Raw genomic sequence first — 24,893 nt, 5'->3', positions numbered from 1 at the left:
GTAACTCCGTATAGACAGATAAAGTCTAAGAAAAAAAAACGTACCTCAAAACCATACAGAAAAAGGTACGGTGGCCTAGATGGCGATACACCTTTGGGGGACGCTCGGCTAGATGGCGCTAATATTAATATTTGACATTTTAACACATATCAAGCTAATAATATGGGCAAAATTGTCAAAACTGAGGTACAAAAGTTTTAAGCTTGTATCGAGATGGCTATCTATGCACTGTGATTACACATTTTACTTTGACAGTAGGTAACTCTCTATAATACTCGATCCTCTTTGGTACTATGTTAGTAGGTATTGATTAGTGCGTAGAGAAATTTTAAATACGAAATCGACTACTATCGCCTGAGTAAAAGGCGGGGGCTTAACTAGGATCTTTCTTTAACTTTATCGTCCTAAGTTCAGGCGGATCACAAAACCGAAACTTTGACGGTACTGCGGGCCGATTTTTGAGTCTCACGCGTTCGAATTCAGAAAATTGTCACTGAAAATAATAAGCAAGTCTCCGTTTTCAACTGGTATTATTTTAGTGACAAAATCTCGTATGCGAGATTCAAAAATCGCCCCGCTGGGGCGATATTTGGTACAACTAACAACCATAATAATAACGGGTACTTAAAGCGGTTTTTTTATATTTTTTCGGTTTTAATTCAACAAATAATGTGAAAACTTAACATTTGTAACTTATAAATGCAATAAGAGAGGCGGATCGTAAATACAAGGACATTTCACTGGGGCGACATATATAAGATAAAGGATATTGTTTTACCCAAACATTCAACGACTGATGTTGCCAGTTGATATCTCATGGCCTACAGGAATCCCAAGAGCGAGAGTACTATCGTAATTGACCGATTACATGCGTAAAATCGATCAGCAGATAAATATTGAGTGGAAAATAGGCTAAAGAGTATACGAAACCATCACTCCAATGAAAAATATATCGGTCCCAAAAAAGAGAAGGTAGTAACACCCTGTATGTTGTTCCTAATCCTACGCACAATCGCTGGACTTACATTCAGCCGCCCCGGAGCCTCTACTCGACATGCACACGCGTGAGATGGCAAACTTCGCGCGCGCGAGAACTTCGAATATAGGCGTGAGTTGGCTGAACAAGTCTAGAGATTCAATCTCGCGATCGCGAGCTGGCCAACAATTATATAAATCTCTATAAACTTTACTACAGTTAATTAAAATATTAGAGACTATAGTGATTATATGGTTACAATCTATTCGAATAGATTACGGGGTCATCTGACGTTAAAGAAAGGCTACTTACAGTTCAAGTGAAAGTTAAACAAACTTCTTAATACTTTGATAAAAAGCTTTTGCCGACTGTAATCGCGGACCCGGGAGTCGCAAACTGTTGTACTTAATAGTAATTTGTTCTCAAAACCCGAGTACTAAAGTTAACTGGTGGATAAAAATAAATGAATGAAAGACCTTAAGTATCCGATCCGATATCGGATGTCGGAAGAATTTCAAAGGCAAAACTCAAAGATGGCGGCTTAAATGTATGGGATATCGGTCCTACTTCTAATACCGGATCGGATAATGTAAATAAAAATGCACTAAGTGTACATTTTTTGACAATTTAAGTCACTGCGATTCCGTACCGCCTGCGTATTTTGAGCAGCGGTCTGTGGAGCATGCGGTAAAAACGGTACGGATACGATGCGTCACTGCGATTCCGTACCGTCACCGTTTTTTAAGCAGCGGTGTGGTCGCACCTTTAACCGTCTTCTTAATCGGTCACATCCGTTTTGTTTAAAAGTACGTCTTTTTGGCAAAACAAAGAAATGACAAATCTATTGCATTTCTGTATGTTTAGATAAATGTCATCAATTGACTGGAATGTATTTATTTGTACTTCGTTTAGGATTCGTTTATAGACACGTGCATTATGACTAACAGAAGCAAATCAAGTTTATCACAAGCGTCTGTTGTGTACTAAAAACATTTATTTTGAAACAATAAATAAAAACAATTTCTATCTAGATTTTAAAAGATTAGGAGAATTGGTTCATATTTAGTATATAAAAGCCAAATTTCGCTTTAACTGGAAATGAGGACATATTTTCTATAGATTTTTTATAAAGTATGAAAAAATTTGCTAAATAACCTATATAATATGTACTATTACCAGCCATTTGGAACTGAATTGATTTGTAATTGATATTTTTTTTCATATATATTTGCATATTTTTAGATAATTTCTCATTTATTATAAAATCTTGGTAAAGTTATAAATCTATCTACATTGGAAACAGTCACATCAAACATCGCTATTTCGCACGCAGACACATTTTTGAATGTGAAGCCCAAACATGCTCAACAGTTTTTTATGCGATAAATATTTATTTCCAACTCATTTACCTACTCTCCGACAACGAAACAAGTTAAAATGCTATTTCTTTTTACTGATTTTGTATTACTCGATTATTTATCTCGTTGTATGAGCATAGATGTTAGTTTTTGTATAAATAGATCGCAGTGATCTTTTTTTGACCTTTATTCTTTGATTTACCCTCCTGTAGCGCGCTAAATAGTAGCGACGTTTTCTCACCAGATACGAATACATAAAGAGTATCAACATCTCTCACGTTCAACACAAAGAAGAATGTATTTGCATGTGATAAATATATGATAATAACCACCCGACTATTTCGTTGTAACATGACGTCATATGGACGTAAGATATAATATGATTATAGTTATTAAAGTATACCACTTCCTATACAGTCTTGAGGCACCTAAGAATGCGCGTTTAAAAGAAACTTATATTGTAAGTATTTAACAATGATGATCCATTTATAATAAAGAGGGTCGTTGGCCAGTTCGCGATGTCCTCATACCCTAGTCAGCAGGTACTAGATCGTGCTATTACACCTAGCAGTAACCAGTATATAATAAGTACGTATTTACAGCTCTACCGGGCGCGCGGCCGACCAACCCGAGTGCGGCCGACCAACCTGGCTCGACCGACCAAGTCCGCCCGGCCGACCTTCCCGGCCCGGCCGACCATCCCTGCCCGACCGACCAAACCGGCCCGGTTGACCAACTGTCCGGCCGGCTGCTGGCCCGTCTGAACCGTTGCACACTCGCTCGCAGCACTGGGTCTAGTATGTATTTAAAATATACTTAGCTGACCTCGATGGTTTCATCGAGCCTATTTTGTGTACCTGGTATAAGAAAATGTGTTATGATACTCACCGCAATCGCTTAGAGCACATCATAATTTTCAGTACGCTAGAGTTATACTCTTTCGCTATGCTGCCAGTGCAAGTATGAGATAAAATTATGAAATTGTAAAGTTCTATGATCCATATTCGTATACTGAGCGAGATACAATACATTCATTCTAACTTGGGTGTTAGCCACGACGTCACCGAAACGAGAGAGTGAAAAACGGTCCTTCCATAGAGAAAGAAATAGATAGAGTCGCAAGTTTAAGCGTTGGATTCCTTGAGGTCGGTGAGCCTAGCGAGCTGGGCCGGCTCGAGCTCGTCGGGGATGGAGGCGCGGCCGGCGCGCGGCGCCGCGGGCGGCGACTGCGGCGCCGTGGGCGGGCCGGAGGCGCCGGGGGACTCGCCCTCGGAGGCCGTAGAGCTGCTGGCGGGCGGCGCCGCGGCCGTGTCCGCGTGCGCGTCCGGCACGCACACGGCCGTCTGCTCGGACACCGAGGACTCGTCCTCCTCGGGCTCGGGCTCCGGCTCGGGCGGCGGGAAGGGCTGCTCGGGCTCCTCCACCATGGGCGTGGCGGCGGTGATGACGATCTGCGCCACGCCGAGCCCGCCGTCGTCCGGGAGCTCAACTTTGGGCGGCACAGGCTTCGGCGGCGGCGGCGCCGGCTCCTCCTCGTCCTACACACCACATGCGGTTAGATCGTCGCCGGGCAAGCGTTAACAACTACATACGTGCAGTGATGGTGCAGTGAGTGGTCATAACTAGATTACCTAAAGCACCCTGAACCAATTGAAGTTTCAAAATAGGTAGGTACTGTAAGAGGTTTCGCATTCAGAATGAAACCTTTTACAGCAGTCATGGTCGCTGACTGGCAGTCCCTGATTTAAAATTGGAACAGTATAAGAACGTCAAGGAAAACAGACACTTCAATGGGGCATTCATATAGAAGCAGCGATTGAGAGTGAACGGTTGTACTTAGCTCCTAAAATATAAAAAAATATTGATTCAAAGCGTTGTTTAAATGTTTGGATGCTCTCCACTGATAGGCCGACTCTCTTACATGGTGGAGGCACTAACGTCTGAAAGTTTCCCCTAGTTTCGGTTTCAGAGTTTTCAGACAACGAACCCCGACCTCACAGCGCGAGGAAGCGCATGCCAAGCGATAAGCCAAACGCGCTTTAAGAAGAAGGAAAACAAAGTGACCATCGTCGCCAATACGAAGAGCTATTCCGGGTGATATACTTCTTATTATTTAATACTCATTATCACCCATTCCGTAGTTAAAATATAGCTGTGCAGAATTGACGTAAAAATGGAATGCGAGACATTCAACAGAGCAACGGGCGCTCAAGATTGTGTTGTTCAAGAAACTCTACGACTCCTCTTCGGTGACCATGGGCGTCGACGCAAATTGCGTGAACATCAGCTCCATCATACCTATATACTTAATCATACACATATGCAGTAAATCTTCCTAGATATGTAGGTTACATTAGATAGGCAATGTAAATTTAGTTTCAATCTTTTAATTATACATTATATTGTAGAACTTACGGAATAATTGTGATTAGTGAACTAAAATGTACATTATTTCAAAGGAAAAACGACTTGTGACAGAAAATGTCATTTGCCTATCCCTAATGTTAAAAAGGATAATTATTTGTAAATAACCACATAGAACTAATTATTTTGGCGCAATATATAACATGTAGAATACTATACATATTATTTATGCAATGTTTATATTAGAATAAAAACTATTTGATAGGCTTATTTATTCCATAATGTTTTCCTATAGCTACCAATAAGGTTAAGTTATATGAAAACATGTAAACTGTGGAATAAAACACACCCCAAACTGTAAATATTTAATAAATAGATATAATTGTTTAAAGTTATAGAGTAATACGTCACAACACCCTTATAATTTCCTGACTACAAAGAACAATGTTCATACACATTTCTTTTACATGTATCAAGACAAGGCCGACTAGATGACCAGTTGATCCAGCTGTTCACGGTGTGGCGAGATGGCTGGCGGTCATATGCAACCCCCACTTCGTCGTCATCACCAACGTGCAGCGCACTGCAGCTGCAGCAATCTTCATGAGCCGTTCGGGCTCCACTTCACTTCGCAACCGGCGCGGCGGGAAGATTGGCGGCCATGAGAAGCCCCCACTTCAACGCCACCGCCAACAAGAATCGGCATCTTCAAAATTTATTATGTTTTTTCATGTGAAATAAACGTTTTGCCTTGTTTTTTTACTTGAAGTTAGGTGAATTTGCTAACAGCTGTCATGTCAATGTCATCTAGTCATGGCCACAGACAATTAGCTGTCAGAAAGTTCAAAATAAAAGGGTTTAGTCGATGGGCAGGGGTTAGGTTTTTGCCATTGGTTTTCCTAACCATAGTCCATATCTGACTAATTTGCGAGGACCTTGGCTATAGTCCAACTATCCAAATTATGGCGGTCTCAACCGTGGACTAGGCAACCACGCAAAGAGCGTTAGATGTTGGCTACCTTGAATGAGGCTGTCACTATTGGGTGTTAGGAGATTTTTTTGTGTGTAGGGGGGCCTGGCTTAGGTAGGGCCAACCGGTAGTTAGGGTAGAATAGGATAGGATAGGGTGTAGTATTGTGAACAATGGCTGCTTCTAACATAAGGGGAGGGATATGTAAGAGGTTTCGCATTCAGAATGAAACCTTTTACAGCAGTCATGGTCGCTGACTGGCAGTCCCTGATTTAAAATTGGAACAGTATAAGAACGTCAAGGAAAACAGACACTTCAATGGGGCATTCATATAGAAGCAGCGATTGAGAGTGAACGGTTGTACTTAGCTCCTAAAATATAAAAAAATATTGATTCAAAGCGTTGTTTAAATGTTTGGATGCTCTCCACTGATAGGCCGACTCTCTTACAGTACCTATTGATATATTTTAATACTGATTGTTTCAGTTGCTAACCTATTTTGCGAACTTGACTTTAAAATCAAATTTCATCGTAATGTAAGATCCTACTAAGTTTAGACACTATATTTCCACGGAAACATAAACAAAGTCCTGAAGTATTTAGTATAGTTACACCAAGTATATTATTGTATATTTACTGAGACGCTTTTGTTTCATTTTGCTTTAGGAGATGCAGTTTTTGAAACCTATTTTGCGAACTTGACTTGAACATTAAATTTCATCGAAACGTAGGTACATCTTATTAAGTTTGGACACTTTATTATTTCCACGGGAGCGTAAACAAAGTCCTGCAAGTAGTTACAAGGACTGAGAGAGTTCTTTACAAAACAATTCCTAAAGTTGTATTGACAACGTATACAACGGTATATTACTATTCAAGTGTATATTGAAATTTCATGAAAAGTCGTATTTTAGGTACCTACATATTTATAGTTTTTTAGAAAGCAATGATACGATTCTTGGTTTACTTGTGTTTCCAACAAAAAACTACATATTCTTTAACCTAAAAGTATTTTAAAAATTGATATAAGTTGAAGCAGGACAAGGAATTTTAAATGGGCTAAAGTAAAATATCAGGTCAAGATCAAGAGTATAAATAGTAGGTAGTACTATAGTATAAGAAAGAGTAAAATCAGAACATGTCATCATAATACCTATTTTAATACTTATTTTAGTGTTTTTTTTTTGCTAAAGATAATTTGCCTGGCACGTACAGAAAGTATATTAAGTATATAGCCCTATTCACCTAACTACGGGTGCATTCGGCATATTTGGATACAAACCCGATGTACTTAAATACATTAAATAATATCAAACATGAGAACGGTGTATTCTTATATTCTTCTAAATAATATATTAGTCAATATTTTGCTTTAAGAAAGTTTTACTGAAACTTGAGATCGTTCTTCCCGTTTAGCACATTTCCAATTTATTGAATAAAGGTCTAAACTACTCTTTTTAATAAATATATTTAAAAAATGTGCTTTTGGGGAGAAAGAAAACTGACGATCAGTTTTGAAAAGTCCTCGAAAAAAATCCGGGAAATTGTATTTTATATTGTGTAGGTATATGTATAAGTATCTGACATGCAAAATACATATTGCACATGCATTGGTACATGCAGTGAGTTCCTGGTATCTGGGGAACCTTTTACCTACTTGTGTCGTGTTTCGTTAGTGTGTTCTTCTGTAACCATCTTAAAATTATTATCCATAACACAATAGCTAAAGTAGCACCTGCAAAGCAAAGCTCAAATAAAGCGGAGTAAATTTAGAGCTAGAAGCATGTTCGGCGGTCACAGTAAGACGCGACAGTGCTTAAGTACATAAGCTCCTAAACCCGCCGTTTCGGAGTCTATTCCCCGTCGGAGCACCGAACGTGTCTCGTCGACACAGAGCAGGATTCGCTACAACATCGGAATCAAATTTAGCCTCCATATAACGCGGGTCTGCTGACCTGGGTACGTAGCCGAATGGCACAAACGCTCACGAAACAAAACGCTCGTAGATATCTATCTATCGCTCTTGCGTATTGGCGCGACAGAGCCAGACTACCTTTCGCAGCGTTTCGTTTTCGTTTCGCGTCGCAGAAATGCCATTCGGCTACGGCACCAGGATTCGCTACAACATCGGAAACAAATTTAACCTCCGTATAAAGCGGGTCTGCTGACCTGAAATGCAGCGACACCCCTTACGCTGTCGGCGCTACCTTAAAGTTAAAGGCGCCGCGCAGACTATAGATGCTGTTTACGAACGTCAATTTTGCCGTATTGTGGTTTTCTCTCGCTCAAATGCCTAAAGGTGTAAGCATAATCGCGCGAAGTCTTACTGTGACACTAATTAACAATATATGTAGTATACAGGATGGGGCTTAGCTAGAACTTCAATTAAATATCTATAATCCTAAGTTCAATTAAGATAAGCTGAATCAATAAGAGGATTATGAGGTCTGCAATTAACTTGTGCAATTTCCTGGATATATAGCTACGTACGTACTGTTCAGTTAGCTATTGATCCAGCTTATCTCACTACAACTAAAAATGATGTGTCATGGATTTAGTTTATTGTATTGAGGTTATGTGTCGCGAATTTGAAGGCCTTCTACGGCTTATGTCGAATATTAAGAGGTAATACCTACATCTATGTGTCTGGCCACGTAAATTTTAAATTATTGTTTTTAATAGCTATGAAATATTAATACTATTGAAAGTGGTCGTTTATCTGATCTACCATTAAATAAAGAAAAAAAGAATACAACAAACTAACACATTTTACATCCATTCATAAAATTTTATCTTACATATATCGGTACTAAGCTCCATCAATCTTTAAACCAACAATTCATACTATTCACTAACAAAAAACTATTAAGTACTAACTAGTAAGTACGAATTAGTGTTTTTACAAATTCATGATAAATACATTTGAAAGTATAATTACAACAATTTGTGTAGTTATTTCAACGAAATGGATAGAGTAGACAAAACGTTTCAATCTACGACACAATAAAGACAATATCAAAGCAATACTTAGATATGATAACCATATATGATTCTATTTTACGCATGGAAAACTACATAAATAACAATTGTCTTCTATCGTATGTTTAGACATCAAATAGAGGCACTATATTGGTTTCAGTGCCTTCAGCAACCGCAACTTTATGAGTTTTACCTCTCAATAAACGATAGCGATATTCACACACGCATGCCCCATCCTGTACATGGCAATTCACAAGGCACACCTAGTCACAACACAAAGTGTACAACACAAGTGTGTGGGCTCAAACCTCGCTCCAATTCTCAGCGACAACCTCATCGACTGATGCATGAAAAAAACGTCAAAACGATTAAACTTTATACAGTGTGAGATGGCATCTAAACATGAAACGTGACAAATAAAATGATCTATTATGTCATGTCTTTAAAATAGAACAAAGTCCGTCACCAATTAATTAGGTATGTTCATGCGATATTTTGGTACATTCGGGGTAGGTATTATGACAGAGTAATGGGCATTTGTCTTACTTTAGGGGCTCATTTACTTTAGTTTCATGCTGTTCCCTCTGGTGAAGTTATTCGCGGTAATGGCGACTCTAGTAGGTACCTACTGAAAGGAGTAGGTAGTAAAACTCACAGTAGTCAGAAGGGAATTTACTTATATGTCTGTCCGAGTACGTAACTATGTAGGTTTTTGACAAACCTTACAACCGTAATAAAATTAAACTATGTTTTTGTCAGAAATTAACGTACATAACATACATACAATCACGCCTGTATCCCATAAAGGGGTAGGCAGAGCACATGAAACTACTAAAGCTTCAGGGCCACTCTTGGCAAATAAGGGGTTAAAAGAAAACGAAACTGTGGCATTGCAGTGACAGGTTGCCAGCCCCTCTCCTACACCACAATTTAACCCATATCCCATAGTCGCCTTCTACGACACCCACGGGAAGAAAGGGGGTGGTGAAATTCTTAGCCCGTCACCACACAGGCGAATAGTAGTCCGAAATTAAATCATGAAAAATATAATATATTTGACTGAATCGCACTCAGTAGGACTGACCGATTCCCGAAATCATAGTGGACCATAACTTCTACGTAAAAGGATATTGACCTTTGTAGTACAGTCTGTACATTTTTGTCATCATAACCATTGAATATTATTTGTTGAAGTATAAATGTGATTTCATTCGAAATTCGATCTAAGTACATTTAGGTTTTTCCTTTCAGTAATAAACAAAACGAGCTTAACAGGAATTAGTGAACTAGAACGTGTGATTAAATGTACATACCTATTTATGTATTTACCAATTCAAATTCTTAAGTCTTCAAAAGTCTCAAGAAATATTTGCTTTGTTGAATCTGAACTTTACGAGACAATATTTTATTAGGTGATCAGCATTCTTTATGAACTTGGACGCTAACTTCGACACTGAGTATCGAGTCAATATTTCCTGGTCAACAACCTTTCATGCAGAGTCAGGTCCAAAACTTACCAACGATAGTAACGGCGGGCGCGACGGCGGTCGCCTCCTCGCCCTCGAACTGTGTCCCGTATTGCTCGACTTGGTTCTTAGTCAGCTCGAGGTTAAAGCTGAAGTCGGGCTGACTGTCCATGGAGTCGCCTAGGTCGATGTCGCCTTCGGCGTCGGCGTCGGCGTCGGCGGGCGGCGGCGGCGGCGGCGCCGCGGGTGGCGGCGCGTCTTTCCCATTGTTGTTGTCTCCCAGGATCACTGGCAGCGTCCGGGGCAGGCATACTATGAGAGCGGCCGCTCCGCGATATAGTCAATAGTAGCCTCGCTACTTGATGAGGTTTTTGTTTTCCGAAACGGTAAGTAGGTATAACCAATTTGTAAGCTGTGTATCAATCGATTTTTATGTAGATTTGATAATTATCCTAGTATGTACCTTTATAAAGACCCGATTAATAGTGTTCACCGTCGCTCCTCAATAACGGATGGCAGGTGATGAAAATAAATAATATGTAGGTACTTTTTTATAAAAAAATATAGGTCCTTCGAAAATAAATGCGTTACTCCTCGCCGAGAAAATATTATTTCTCTCTTTATTCTAAGTACTAGCTTTTGCTCGCGGCTTCGCGCGCGTTAAATCTGCGGAATGATTCATACAAACTTCTACCCCCCACTTTAGGGAAGTAGGGAATTAAAAAGAGACAAAAATATAGCCTATTATGTCACTCTCTCAGAGGCGGTCACCATGTTTAGAGAGAGGTCCGTCAGATTGTGTTATATAAAGCGATAGCCTCCCAGTGACCTCTCTTAAAGGTACCTAAATGCAATTATATGATCGTGAGTGCACGAGCTATAATGCTTTTAAAACCTTTGACGCTCCGCTGCAGGGTTTTATCTAGTTACAGATTTTATTACAACTTTTGTGTAGTTGTACTAGTTGTAGAATACTAGCCGAGGAAAATTGAATTGTGAGTAAATAATGCAATTTTTATTACGAGTCTCTAGTTCTAGTTCCATTACTTGTTTGTCTTTGTAGATATATAATTTGATTCTTTCAGATTTCCTGTGACCGGTACTTTAGTTCAAGACTCGTATAATTTTAAATATATCTCAGCGGTTCCAGAAAATGTAAGAAAAATATATAGTTACAAGTTATAAAATGTATTCTTTATTTGGAGCACGCCCCATTGCAAAAAAAATACCGTCAAAATCTTGTTTTGCGCCCCTACAAAGGTGTCAATCACGTGGGAATTAAATAGACAGCCTTTGTGTTCATTGAAGGTCTATAACTGGATTATACAGATTTCTAAAACCTACATGAAATGCGCATACCTATTTACCTACAGAAACAAGAGTAAAATTGACCCCGAAAACATTGTCGCTGCACTTTATGGCTATCGCAGTTATGTACATGCAAATCGATGGATACCAGTCTAAAGTTTCAAATTTTCTGTTTTTACATATACATTTGACGACTCACGAGTGATATCGGATGTTTGACAGACACTTATTGCATTCAGCACATACACACCTAAACATGACACGTAAGACGGACAACATTTGAAGAAGAGCGTGGGTTGTGGGTACAGTTGGTTGAAGTGAAGACAAGAGTGTAACACCTGTAGAGCTTCAACGCACATGGCCTAGTAGTAATGTGCCGTTTTCAACATTTCATAATGAAAATAATATTTGCTAAGTTCTGCCAATTATTTTTTATTATATATTTGAAATAGCTATAGCGAATATTTGGTATAGTACGAGTATAAAATAACGTCATTTATACAAATCTAACTCTTGAAGTGTATTACAACGTCAGGTGCCAATTTATCAGTGTATTTTTTATATTTTATATTTTTGTTTTCTTGTTAAGCTGTAAGATACAGGAACAGCGATTATTTTTAACCTTTGATAGGAACCCCTTGTTTTCTAACTTGGTTTATAGCGCAAGTTGAAAGATGCATGATAACACGTATAGACAAAGTACATAATAGAGATTTGAAAGAAAACATCAATAGTTTCACGTTTACGTAGCTGTTAGATAAAACGTGCAACCATGCAGTCGTGATGACACAGGTCGCGTCGCAGGAGAGTTGAGGCGACGATGCCCTCTCGCTTACACCCTAGGCACGTGAGCGAGAGCCGAACGCATCGCTCGCTTCATCTCTCGGTGTGACGTCAGGCTAGCCAGAGAAAACGTGCGTACAGTCAAGTTGGGAAGAAAAAGGAGTCGAGAGAAATGTGTAGTCACAGGATATTTCAGTTCAATTGTTATTTTAAGGTGTCAAAATGGAGAGGTGTGTTTTTTCTGGAAGCCGTGACTGCACATTCCTGGCGACTTGTTCACCTGCCAGCAATACCATGCCAATTGGGGAAAACCACAAAATACCCAACCAGCCTCAAGCTATACGCTAGGTGTCAACCGCGCAACGTTGCCACTATGTGAGCACGATACAGATACTTGGTACAGCAAGACACTGATATTTCCGAACGAGGACAACTTCGATAAGTACTGAATATTTTATTTGTGAGCAGCATAGAATAATAAAAGTAGATAACTTATTCTGTTTTGCTTTCAGATTCTCGGGTTTTGAAAGTTATGAGCAAGATGTTTCGCAAATTAAACTGGATTTCGTTCGGAGATTATACAATCGATTTCAGTACACGTTAAAATACTTTCTAAATTAAATTACGCAAGTTCTTTCAAAACAATATTTTTAATTGACTTTATTTGACTGACGAAACGTTCACGTCATTACTCGTATGTATAGGTAAAAAAGACAACATTACACAAATTGTGCTTTCCTAAATATCTCTTTCACTAACGTGCATTAATACATTTATGTATACAACAGCGCATACGTACGGCGTAGCGCGTAGCAGCATTTGACCGGTTAACACATTCAGTGCCAGCACTTGCTACGCGCTACGGGCGTGGATGGAAATCAAACACACTCGTAGCGACATGCGCCTACGGGCACCAGACCCGATATTGGGGCCGCGCCACATAACGTGTTAAGGCCGAAATAACACTATCATAGAAATATCATCATAGACAACACGCCTTTTTTCGTCACGTTGGAGAAAAAGGGAGGCATACACACCTATCATCATATTACTTGATAAGATATATGATTGTTTACTATCGGCCTAAGTTTATATTTGTTAGCAAAACCGTTTATTATTATTTCGGCAAACCAGACTGATAAAGGTCTTCTGAAAAGGTCGTCCAGATAATATTATCTGTCTAGGTCGGAGCCAGGACGAAATGTTCTATTTCTGTCCAAAATGACTAAAATTAAATTGTACACGCGCCGAACGAATAATGATGATAAATTGGTAACATAAAGTATAACTTGGTTTTGGTTAACATACTCCTAAACAAAGCAAACGCTTTTAATAAACGCGAGTTTTGAAACGTGTTATATTTCGTCTGCACTTAATATCTCAATTAAAAGTTTGAACACATTCCACACAATTCCATACACCAAAGTCAACGATAATTTTACTTGCAATAAAGTAGACATAAGTGAATAGAAATGAAAACTATTAGTAGGCCGCGTAAATACACAGATATTTATATGACTTCAATAAACTAAGTCTTTGTTAATTTCTTCCGAGGATTATATGGATTAGTATTCTACACAAAAACCATTAATTAAATGTGAAAAATATCATTTTCCTTCATTTCCCTTTTCATGGCGGCCGTCATAACCAAACACTGGAAATGCGCCAACATTCAGCGAGTCCACATTTGGAATCTGCTCCCGACATATTTGACATCATCCAAATAGAATAACCTACTCATGCAGCTATTGACACTTTCTTTAATATCGCTTGCATCTGTATAGTTTAATAATAGAAGTGAATTCAGATCGGCAACAATAGAAAATGTTACATTGCAATTTTAAACCGTCATTTTAGGACTTCGTAAATAAACTACCATTATTACATCGTTTTTAAAAGATCGAGCCATTCCGCAAACGCGATCCACAAAACGATTTATGATATCCATGATCACAGTGCGTACTAATATGTATACCTCTTCTTTACAGTTAAGTGAAAAAATACGTGTGTACCCAAGTTGCTCAAAAATGGATGTCGGCAAATGAAGGGCAAAACGGCATATCGTTGAGCAACTTGTTCACTTTAACTTGACTGTAAGTATCTAAAGTGACGCAAGTTACACGCACGTTACACGTATTTTGTACACGTTACACGAAGTTGTCCAGGTTCGCAAGCTATGTGCAGGAGGGGTCAGAAAGGGGGGGGAGCTTACTTTGGTCGTCGAAGCCCCCGGCGGAGGGCGAGCCAGGGGGAGACGCGAACACCGGCGGCGCGGAGTCCGGTGGTGACCATTCATCTTCACCGCCGCTCAGCGGCTCTCCATTCTAGCACAAACAATTTTATTCCATCAAGTTACAGTCTGGCAAACAAGAGTAGAAAATATGTAGGCTACTTCACCCTTTTTAAAAGTTTATCTTATATTATTAATTATTGTCCAATTAACCATATTACCATATTTTATTACTACCTGAAAACCGCAAAAAACATTTTTATAGTACTTATACTTTTACTTAATCAGGCAAAAACAACATTAGCCATGTTAATCTATAGATTGTCGGTGCATGACGTCAATTGAATTGAACACAAAATTTTATGACATTTAAGTATGATGCATAAAGTTCATTATGTCAGTGATTGACTAGGTTTTATGATGTCACTACATGGATGACAGCGTTTTCGAAGAGCAAAGTTAAAAAAAATATTACATACATTTTAATCGAAAATACGTAAGGTGACGGACCCAATCATGGACAGTTTAAGAAAAAAATTCGCCTGTTTTTGATATTTCACTGATAAATGTAAAAATTCTACGGCTAAGCGTGTTAAATCTTGAATTTCCTATCCTTCTTTTACATTTCAATAACGTAACATGCAGAATAGATACTGTCATTGTATTCAGAACGGTTTCTTCATAGTTAATATTGAAACTAGGTGTTTTTTCTCCAATTATGGACGTTCTCCAGTAATGGATCCCCCATTATGGACAGTGAAATAAGTTTAAAATTTTACTTTTAAAACCACTGTATCCGCAAATGACAATCTGAAATACGAAATTTCTCAATTAGTTTGTGAAGTTTGGACATAGGATTGTTTCTTGTAAATTTTGGATTTGTAAATTGTTCCTTGTCCATTATAGGAGGTTAAGTAATAATCCAGTAATGGACACTCAAAATAACGTCATTTCTTTATATTTTATAGCAACAAACTAGTATGTTTTATAATCTCATGCTTAATGAAGTAAGTAAAACGCATTCAAGATTACACCGTGCGTTATTAATTTTTATTATTTTATACATGAACTCAACTCTCTTAACAACATTACTAAGAATTCGTCTTGATATTTTTTGTCAGTAAACTGGTGAATTTTATCTTGTCGTAAATCCTTCTAACCGAATTAATTGAAACTTCAAAATGAAACAGCTCTACAACTCTAGTTTATGAAAATCGACGTATACATATTCAGCCGTCAGACTTTTAAAACTTATTTTAGATACTTATTTTTAAGGATTTGTGTTTTTTTGTCCATAATGGCATCACCGTCCATTATGGGGTATTTTACCTTAGGTAGTCATCAATAGACTTTTAATGCCCAAAATCTATAAACATTGGTTTCTTATGTCAAATACTACAGAAAACAATAATGTCTTGTGCCAAATTCGATATGAGTCAGTAGCCTATAATAGGGGTACCGCCGTCTATGTAAACCGTTTTGCATTGTGGCAACTATTTTGACAGTTTTCTTTGAGAATAATTACAGTGAATGATAAAAAAACTAGTTCGATTTCTACTCTTTTTTGCCAAGCTAGTTAAGCTGCCAAGGAAGTTACCTCCCTTTTGTGTTAACCCCTCGCATGCTTAGAGAGAGGACACGGATCCGTGCGTTGGAATTTTAATTTATATTTGATGATAATGATGTCTTTTGATTGGCAGCATACGAGGAGTTAAAATACAACAAAGGATGGAAGAGGCCGTTTCTCCATACAAACGTTTTCGACTGTTTTCGAAACTAGGAACGACTTCTGACTTCCTCGACGATGAGCGAGAGCGAATGTCCCATGACAAGGAATCGCCAGTTTCTCAATAAAGTAACATAAAGCCTGACCAGAAATATATGACTATATTGTCAGGAGGGCGCTGTTATTCTGATGTATGACAGTTCAGTATAGTACGAAAAAATGGTTCTAATGAAATTCCGCAATATGGCGCGTAGTCAGATATTTCTAGTCAGGCTTTAAGTTAAGAGAGACACTCGTAACTTATGTTTCACTGTGGTGCTACTGCGACTTACCTCGTCACACTCCTCGACGATGAGCGATGGGAAGTTGCCCATGACGCCGTTGGCTTCGCCACGCCACCAGCCGTCGTCTACGCCGTGAGCGTCGCGAGATACCACGCGTATAATCTGCACACCATTGAGCGATTAGTAACCAATCTATAAACTCCGTTTTTTTCATCAAATATTTCAGTCAGCTCTAGACAATATAAGTAAGATGACTTAGAAATAAGTTGTTCATGCTATAGTTAAAAAGAAAAGAGTCGAATATGTTAGCTTTTAAATTGTTTTCCTAAAAATCGCACGACTTTTCTAATTCTAAAAAAAAACGAGTAAAAACATCATACACTAAAGAAAAGTGACTAGTCAACAGGTGGCCAAGCCAGGAACACAGCGATAGACCTATAGTTTACGCGGTTAATTAACGTGATTATTAGACCACCCGACCGCCTTGGTATCAGCCGAACATAACCTGGGTGGCTAGCCGAATGGCACAATCGCTCACGAAACGCTCACGAAACGAAGCGCTAGTAGATATCTATCTCTATCGCTCTTGCGTATTGGCGCGACAGAGCCAGCGGTCGCGTCGGAGAAAAATGCCATTCGGCTACGGGGCCTGTTAACTTCAGAGTTCGAAAGAGCAGAACTATTTGCCTTATAATATGATAGATGAAATTATAAGTAGTTATAACCTATGGTTATCTCTGTCCACAAGTAAATAAGTATACACTATAGCATTAAATCTGTGACGAGTAAATAAATGCAAACGTATGCGAGCGGCCTCAGTGCACGCTGCTAAAATTAATTCTCTGGAAAGCTGCGCGGCAAACGCACCGTGATCTCTATCCACTCTGGTTCCCAAACGTTAACTTTAAAAACTGTTTACTGTTGCCAGTACCGTTAATGAGAATAAAATTAGACTTGGAAGACACCGAGACCACAAAAATCAAGAAATACCAGATTAAGGTAAAATACCCCATAATGGACGGTGATGCCATTATGGACAAAAAAACACAAATCCTTAAAAATGAGTATCTAAAATTTGTTTCTAATAACTGACGGCTATGTACCATAAACTAGAGTTGTAGAGCTGTTTTATTTTGAAGTTTCAATTAATTCGGTTATTTCTGAAGGTTTTGGCGACAAGATGAAATTCACCAGTTTACTGAAAAAAATATCAAGACGAATTCTTAGTAATGTTGCTAAGAAAGTTGAGTTCATGTATAAAATAATAAAAAATGAATACTCGGTGTAAACTTGAATGCGTTTTACTTCCTGCATTAAGCATGAGATAAGGTATAAAACATACTAGTTTGTTGCTCCAAAAATATAAAGAAATGGCGTTATTTTGCGAGTGTCCATTACTGGAACCGAAAAACTGCGTACCTCCTATTATGGACAAGGAACAATTTACAAAACCAAAACTTACAAGAAACAATCCTATGTTAAAATAACCCAAACTAATTGTATTTCTGGTATATAAAATTGACTCATTGAGTATCAGTTGGCTTTAAAAGTAAAATTTTAAACTTATTTCACTGTCCATAATGGGGGATCCATTACTGGAGAACTGCCGTCCATAATTGGAGAAAAAACACCTAGTTTTAATTTGTTAACTATGAAGAAACCAATAGGAGTATCTATTCTGCAATACGCTTGAAATGTAAAAGAAGGATAGGACATTCAAGATTTAACACGCTTAGCGGTAGAATTTTTACATTTATCAGTGAAATATCAAAAACAGGCAAAATTTTTTCTTAAACTGTCCATGATTGGGTCCGTTACCTTACAATTTAAAAACGTAGTGGGACTTAAAAACTTTTAAGTTTAAATTAACTAGTATAAAAGCGCATAAAAAAGTAAATAAAAAGGACTGACTGAAAAACAAATTATTATTTTTAGATATTCTTCGAAGCCAAGCCATGAGACTGAACTCCTGAACATATCCGTAATAACGATTGAGTTAAAATTAGAAACATTTTTTAAATCAAACTCACTTTTATAGCTTCCTTAACTTTGAAAATTATTAATTAGACTTCCGGCACGAAATAAGTATTGAATAAAGTTTATTTTCACGACGCGATAATGGAGTTTCAATGTTCGCCAGAAACTATGAACTCATTTAGAAGCAATCCATAATCCATTAGGTACTTATTCATACACGTGAGTCTTATTACGTTCGCGAGCGATGCGTTCGAGTCCGCGCGCCGCTAGTGACTGACAAACGTTAGCGGTTTCGATGCAATGCACTCGCCCGTTCTTGACGGCGACGGGGATAACACTGAGTGACGCTGGCGTTGGCGTTGGCGTTGGCGGCGTTTGGTCGGGCCCGTCGGGATCGGGACCCTCCAGTAAAAGGCAAGTATCGCAACAGGCGTAGCGTGTGCGCCGGTTACACGAGACCTACGCCGTGGACGGGGTAGTTCGTCACTTCAGATATATCCACAAAAATATCACAACATACCACGGAATGATATACAGGACCTACTTAGGATAACACGTCTGTTCTGAACACTTTCACGATTGGAACTGTGTATGCTTTGTATGCTCTGATGTACGTGGGTGGCTCACAATATAATCATCTGCCTTACCCATCGACCCGTGACGTACTGAATAAAAGAGACGAAAATGCATTTTCAGCATGAAAAGGCGTGTGCTTTTAAATACTGCCCACCGCCGAGTTTCTAGGAACTGAACAACGTCAGCGACCACCCAGGTAGAAGCGCGTCACATATACATATATGTTATGTATAATAAATATTTTTATTTATTGTCTAGTTACAGTTTAATTTCCGGCATACTTTTTGTGACAACTTTTTATTTGTAATCTGAACGTAGAACCGATTAAAAAGTAGTTTATTAATACTTAATACATGTAAATCGATAAAAACATGACGCAGTTACCTGTAATGCACCATAAAACTTTCCCTAAGTAGTTCGTCATTGCAATCTACTGCAACCGTGACTATACCTATTAAACATGTCGGAACTGGGACACTAACTCACACCTAGTTAATTAACTCAACACTTTTTATAACTACTTTGAAGAAAAGTCAAATATAACTCTCATTATGGCATAAAAGGCATAAATCTCACTAAGCGCCTTAAGCGACAAGCGCGAACTTGTTCTACGCGATTTCAAAATGTAAAGTATCACTCAATTTTCCAAGAATGACTTATTTAGCAAATTGTTCGTTCAAAAAAGTTTTTGTGACACGAAATCGTAAATATAAGTACGTATAATTAAATATGTTTTACCCGTTTATTATTCATTTATATCTAATGCCAACATTTTTCACCCTTGGAGCTATGAAAATATCAAAAGAAAACACTTAAAAAAAAAAAGAAAATTACCTGTCCTTCCTCAAGATTGAGTTCATCAGTAGCATCAGCATCGTAGTCGTACAATGCGAAGCAGTATCCCAGGGTGGGCCATTCCGCCTGCGACTCCTCGACGGCGCGCGCAAGCTCCGCGTTGAGGGCCTCCGGCTTGGGCTCCTCGGGCTTCGCCACCGGCGCCGAGATCACGGAGATCTGGTCGGGCGACTGCACCACGTCCGCGTCCTCCCCCTCCACGGTATAGTCCACCGAGGAGAACGATATCTGAGTGACCAGACCAGGATTGGATGAGGCCTATGAAAAGAAAGTCGAATGAAGCACTACGAAGCTGGCGGTCGGCTGTTGCTGTGTCTGTGTGTGTCAATTCGGGTTATGTAGATATACATGTGTGTCACTGATAGATATACGAGTTTCGCCTGGCATGTGCAGTAGTTATATCATTCGCATCTTAATTAAAACACATAAGTATATTTGTTTTTATATCGGGATGGCTGATTTAAATTACTGATATTTGTATAAGTATAACTCAAAGCGTTTATAAACGAATTATAGGGTCTTAAATTGAGAGATTGTTTGTTAGTTTGAATCTACAAAGACAATTACCTCTATATTAGTTTCTCATAACGTTGCCTGCAATATCTAGGGTTGTCGCGATCAAAACTCTCAAGATACCAGCCAATCACACCGGTAGCCGCCTACTCCCGAGATGCAACGCTTTTTACTATAATCATAGTCTTTGATGAAAAATGGCAAAAAGTGCATCAAAGTCCCCACGGCAATTTCCCCACTGTGCTACTTTGACGCGAGCCAGATTACCGTATATTAAAAGTTCCGCCGGTAATTTACGGGCAGTGAAAAGGATTACTAGGCTACTTTGTTAAATGCACCGCCGGCGGTCTTTTACCACAAAAGGACGGAAGACACACTTGTTTGCACACTTTTATCTTGATAAAGAATAGCCCATTGAATCGTGCCTTTATTATTTTGTGAGACATTTTAATAAAACACAAAATTAGATATCCTGTAGGATGTAGGTACAGTTAGCATTAAATATACTGTGTCAACCAAAGCCGCAAATAATTATACCGTAACACACCTTTGTTACTACAAAAATAAATATGAGTTCCAGTATACAGTGTGTAAATATTATACGGGCGAGTATAGGACATCTGAAATGTAATTAGCTAACTTTTAGAATTGAAATGAAATTTTAAATAATGCGGCCCGCAAACACTCAATGTAATGTCGTTAAATACATTGCTGCTGAAAACATTTTCAAAAATTAATTATGGGGTGAAAATCAAGAGTGACTTAATAACACCTCTTAACCAATGATAACACTAATGAATTCTATGTCACCCTAGTTTAAATTTATCGCCCGAATAAGGCTAACATCACACTGTATTTAGTGTTTTAGCTGTCACAGTATATTACTGACTGTACAGTAAATTAAAAACTACGAGTACTAATATGACTGGTCAAATGTTAGAAGCTTCGCGAATATTAAACTAGTGTGAACTCAGACTATTGAATATTGAGATCCGTCTGCCGCTACGCTTCGCCATAAATTTCCGGGCGCAAATAGATTTTCGGCCCGTTACTCGTCGGTTACATTTCCAATGGACCCGATTATAAATTCGGTGGCACGGCCCGTGAAACTCTCAATGAATAAACTTTTCCATATTTACCTAACTGTCATTTGCATAAAGTTCTAGTTTATATTGCGGCGTATGGATAAATATACCTGACGACTAGGAACATTAGTTTTTCAGTTTTTTTTTTCATGCTCATTTATTTGGTTGCACAAAATTGAAGAACATTTGAAAGCGGAAACGTGTTCTCATAATTGGTCATTGGGAACTTGGGATTATTTATGCGTATATCATCATCATAGTTAATCGCCCACTGCTGAGCATAGGCTTCAGTCAACCAATCTGAATCCTAGGCCGCTGTAGAACCCTTTCACAGTAAAAGTCAAAGTTACTTCCATGTATCCATACTAATATTATAAATGGGAAAGTGTGTCTGTTTGTTTGTTCGTCTTTCACGGCAAAACGGAGCGACGAATTGACGTGATTTTTTTAAGTGGAGATAGTTGAAGGGATGGAAAGTGACATAGGCTACTTTGTGTCTGCGAGCGAAGCCGCGGGCAAAAGCTAGTAGCAAATAAAGCACGTTGTCAATGCGACAGGGTTCTAGAGTGGCCTAGGATTCTAATTGGTTGACGGTACACTACGCCACTGATCGGCCCGAATGAAGGTGCCCCGCAGTTTTTCGAATGTCGTCCACACAACGAGTCAAGTAGTATATTTACGTAGTCGCATGTGTCGTGAAGAGGAAGAGACTGTCAGACATCTAATGTGTGAATGTCACGCCCTTGCCAGACAAAAAATGAAGAACTTTGGAGCAGTTTACCTGGTGCCAAAGGACTTCAAAGAGCTACTCATGAACCTCATCATACGATACGTAGAGATGGTCGAGAAGCTCCTGAATAGCTGGCGGATCTTAGGATCGTAGGGGGTAATTGCACAAAAGATCGAGATGGGTCGAAGTGTATCCGTAAGGGCTGGCCCCCGCAGATTTAAGATAAGATAAGATATTTATGTATAAATCAAATGGCATTTAAAAACAGTTCATTCCTGTCCTCAGTATTGAAATCTAATAATATAAACCTATTCTCTTCTCTTGTTACCATACCTATAGTCAAAGTACTGTTAAAAGCAATTTCCCAGGTCGCAACGAGCATTTATATTTCTAGGAATACAGAAATTGTCATATTTTCGTTTAATCCCCTTTGCTCTCGAAACGAGAAAAACTATTTCAGGGAAATCGTCATAAAGCCTTATAAAGTATTCATGGATATTTTCCTACGAATGAAGTTGGAAGATGTTTTAAAATAATAAATAGTAAGTATTACATATTTATTGCAAAATTTGCAAACCATAATAGATGTACAGTTGTTAATATAAAATTGCGTGTTCCACAAATTGTGTGTACCTACAAATTTTATTGTTAAAATAACGTATAGAATCTGGCCCCGTAGCCGAATGGCATTTCTGCGATGCGAAACGAAAACGAAACGCCGCGAAAGGTAGTCTGGCTCTGTCAAGCCAATACTCAAGAGGGATAGAGATAGATATCTACGAGCGTTTCGTTTCGTGAGTGTTTCGTGAGCGTTTGTGCCATTCGGCCACGTACCCTGATCGGAAAGAGAAAAGTCGTGGAATGTATTGTTTTTTTTTTAATTGTTTATTGAATAAGCATCTTACATGAACATAAAAATAAATACAACATCCCCCAAAACTGTTTACACAATTTGTCTGTGGGATCCACGAGAATTGGACCCCATACATTTCACGGCGCTTTCCGAACAGACTACAGAATTTTTATTGTTTAAGTACAACCTTGTCAGCAGCACCTTGATATGCGATTACAGAACATTATAAAAACATTTAGTACAATTTAATTGAGCCGTGCACTCATTAATAAAATAAATAAATAAATATTGGGGACACCTTACACAGATCAACTTAGCCCCAAACTAAGCAAAGCTTGTACTATGGGTGCTAAGCGACGATATACATACTTAAATAGATAAATACATACTTATATACATAGAAAACATCCATGACTCAGGAACAAATATCTGTGCTCATCGCACAAATAAATGCCCTCACCGGGATTCGAACCCAGGACCGCGGCTCAGCAGGCAGGGTCACTACCGACTGAACCATACCGGTCGTCAAATTAAGTGCATCGATGGAATGACAGAGAAGCCCCCTCGCGCACAATAGGCTGCCGCCAGTGCCACCGGAGTACCGGAGGCAGGCAGGTACATAGGATCTTTATTAGACATGACGAAACCGACGTGTCGTGTCGATTCTTCGTTGATGTGGATTAAAACCACAGTTAGTGCGTTTTTAGATTATCCGATCCGATATCGGATGTAGGACCGACGTTCTATATATTAAAGGCGCCATCTTTGATTTTCGCCTTTGACATCCTTCCGACATCCGATATCGGATCGGATGATGTGAAAACGCACATAGGTGACAAGTGTGACAACTAACCCAAACTATTATAAGCCGTGTATGTACCTAGCAGTAATAAAAAAAAAAATATTTGCATGTATTACATTAATTTTTTCATTTAACACTCTTTGATTGTGGATTTTAAAATTATGCATCTTTGACAGTTAATGTGAATTGAATAAGGCGCCAGGTACCGGGCCTCTCTCAATTATTACCCCGAGAGATACTTCCATGCCCGCATCGTACATATTTACGGGTTTGCCTTTTGCCTCGGGTTCTTTGTGCGCGTGCTCAAAAACAAATGAATTTCGGGAATCGGATGAACCTAGTAAATAGATTGGTAAAGTTGTTTTCACCACACCAACTGTTAAAGGCTTACTTTGCTATTCGAAAACAGATAGCAAAATTGCATTTTATCCACATGAGTGCAAAGTAATTTCATACAAATTTTAACTTGATGTCTTAAGCTGACTGGTAGGATTTACCTATAAATGATGATTTTGAATCATAAATATTGGATTAATTGATGGATTAGATTTAGTTTGATGTTTTATAGTCAGTATTTTGTTCGTGTCGGTGTGATAAAAAATGTTGTTTCACTCGGTGGCCAAATTTGTTTAACCTTCGTGCCTAGAAAACCCTCGCAACGCTCAAGATTCCACTTTTCTAACCACTCGCTACGCTCGTGGTTCAACATTAGAATCTTTCGTTTACTCGTGTATATTAATTATATAATACTATCTTTTGCCCGCGGCTTCGCTCGCGTTAGAAAGAGACAAAAAGTAGCCTATGTCACTCTCCATCCCTTCAACTATCTCTACTCAAAAAATCACGACAATTCGTTGCTCCGTTTTGCCGTGAAAGGCGGACAAATAAGCAGACACACACACACACTTTCCCGGGCGATTCTCAGAGATGACGTTCGGTGCCTGATTTCGGTGGTGATTTTTATTTACTACTTTTGTGATATGTTAGTCTATTTACTAAAATCTAGCCTAAATATAAAAAATATTGGTGGTGAAGGCCTCCATTAGAACCTTATAGTT

The 24,893-nt window shown here is 38.7% G+C and overlaps 1 protein-coding gene across 1 annotated transcript in view; it reads right to left on the bottom strand.

Annotated features, from left to right (window-relative positions):
- Positions 1–1,755: 1,755 nt before the first annotated feature.
- Positions 1,756–24,893, bottom strand: part of LOC125240852 (protein nervous wreck) — a 116,293-nt gene continuing 93,155 nt past the window's right edge. The window contains exons 14-19 of the mRNA XM_048148994.1: positions 19,832–20,110; positions 16,493–16,606; positions 14,417–14,528; positions 10,165–10,401; positions 8,956–8,987; positions 1,756–3,872 (exon numbers count right to left, since the gene is read on the bottom strand). Of these exons, the coding sequence (XP_048004951.1) occupies positions 3,459–3,872; positions 8,956–8,987; positions 10,165–10,401; positions 14,417–14,528; positions 16,493–16,606; positions 19,832–20,110 (1,188 nt within the window). The 3' untranslated portion in view covers positions 1,756–3,458. The remainder of the gene's footprint in view (positions 3,873–8,955; positions 8,988–10,164; positions 10,402–14,416; positions 14,529–16,492; positions 16,607–19,831; positions 20,111–24,893) is intronic.

Source organism: Leguminivora glycinivorella, chromosome Z, assembly GCF_023078275.1.
Source record: "Leguminivora glycinivorella isolate SPB_JAAS2020 chromosome Z, LegGlyc_1.1, whole genome shotgun sequence".
In the NCBI taxonomy this organism is placed as follows: domain Eukaryota; kingdom Metazoa; phylum Arthropoda; class Insecta; order Lepidoptera; family Tortricidae; genus Leguminivora; species Leguminivora glycinivorella.
The sequence above is the reverse complement of the archived record's forward strand: the minus strand, read 5'-3'. Positions and strand labels throughout refer to the sequence as shown.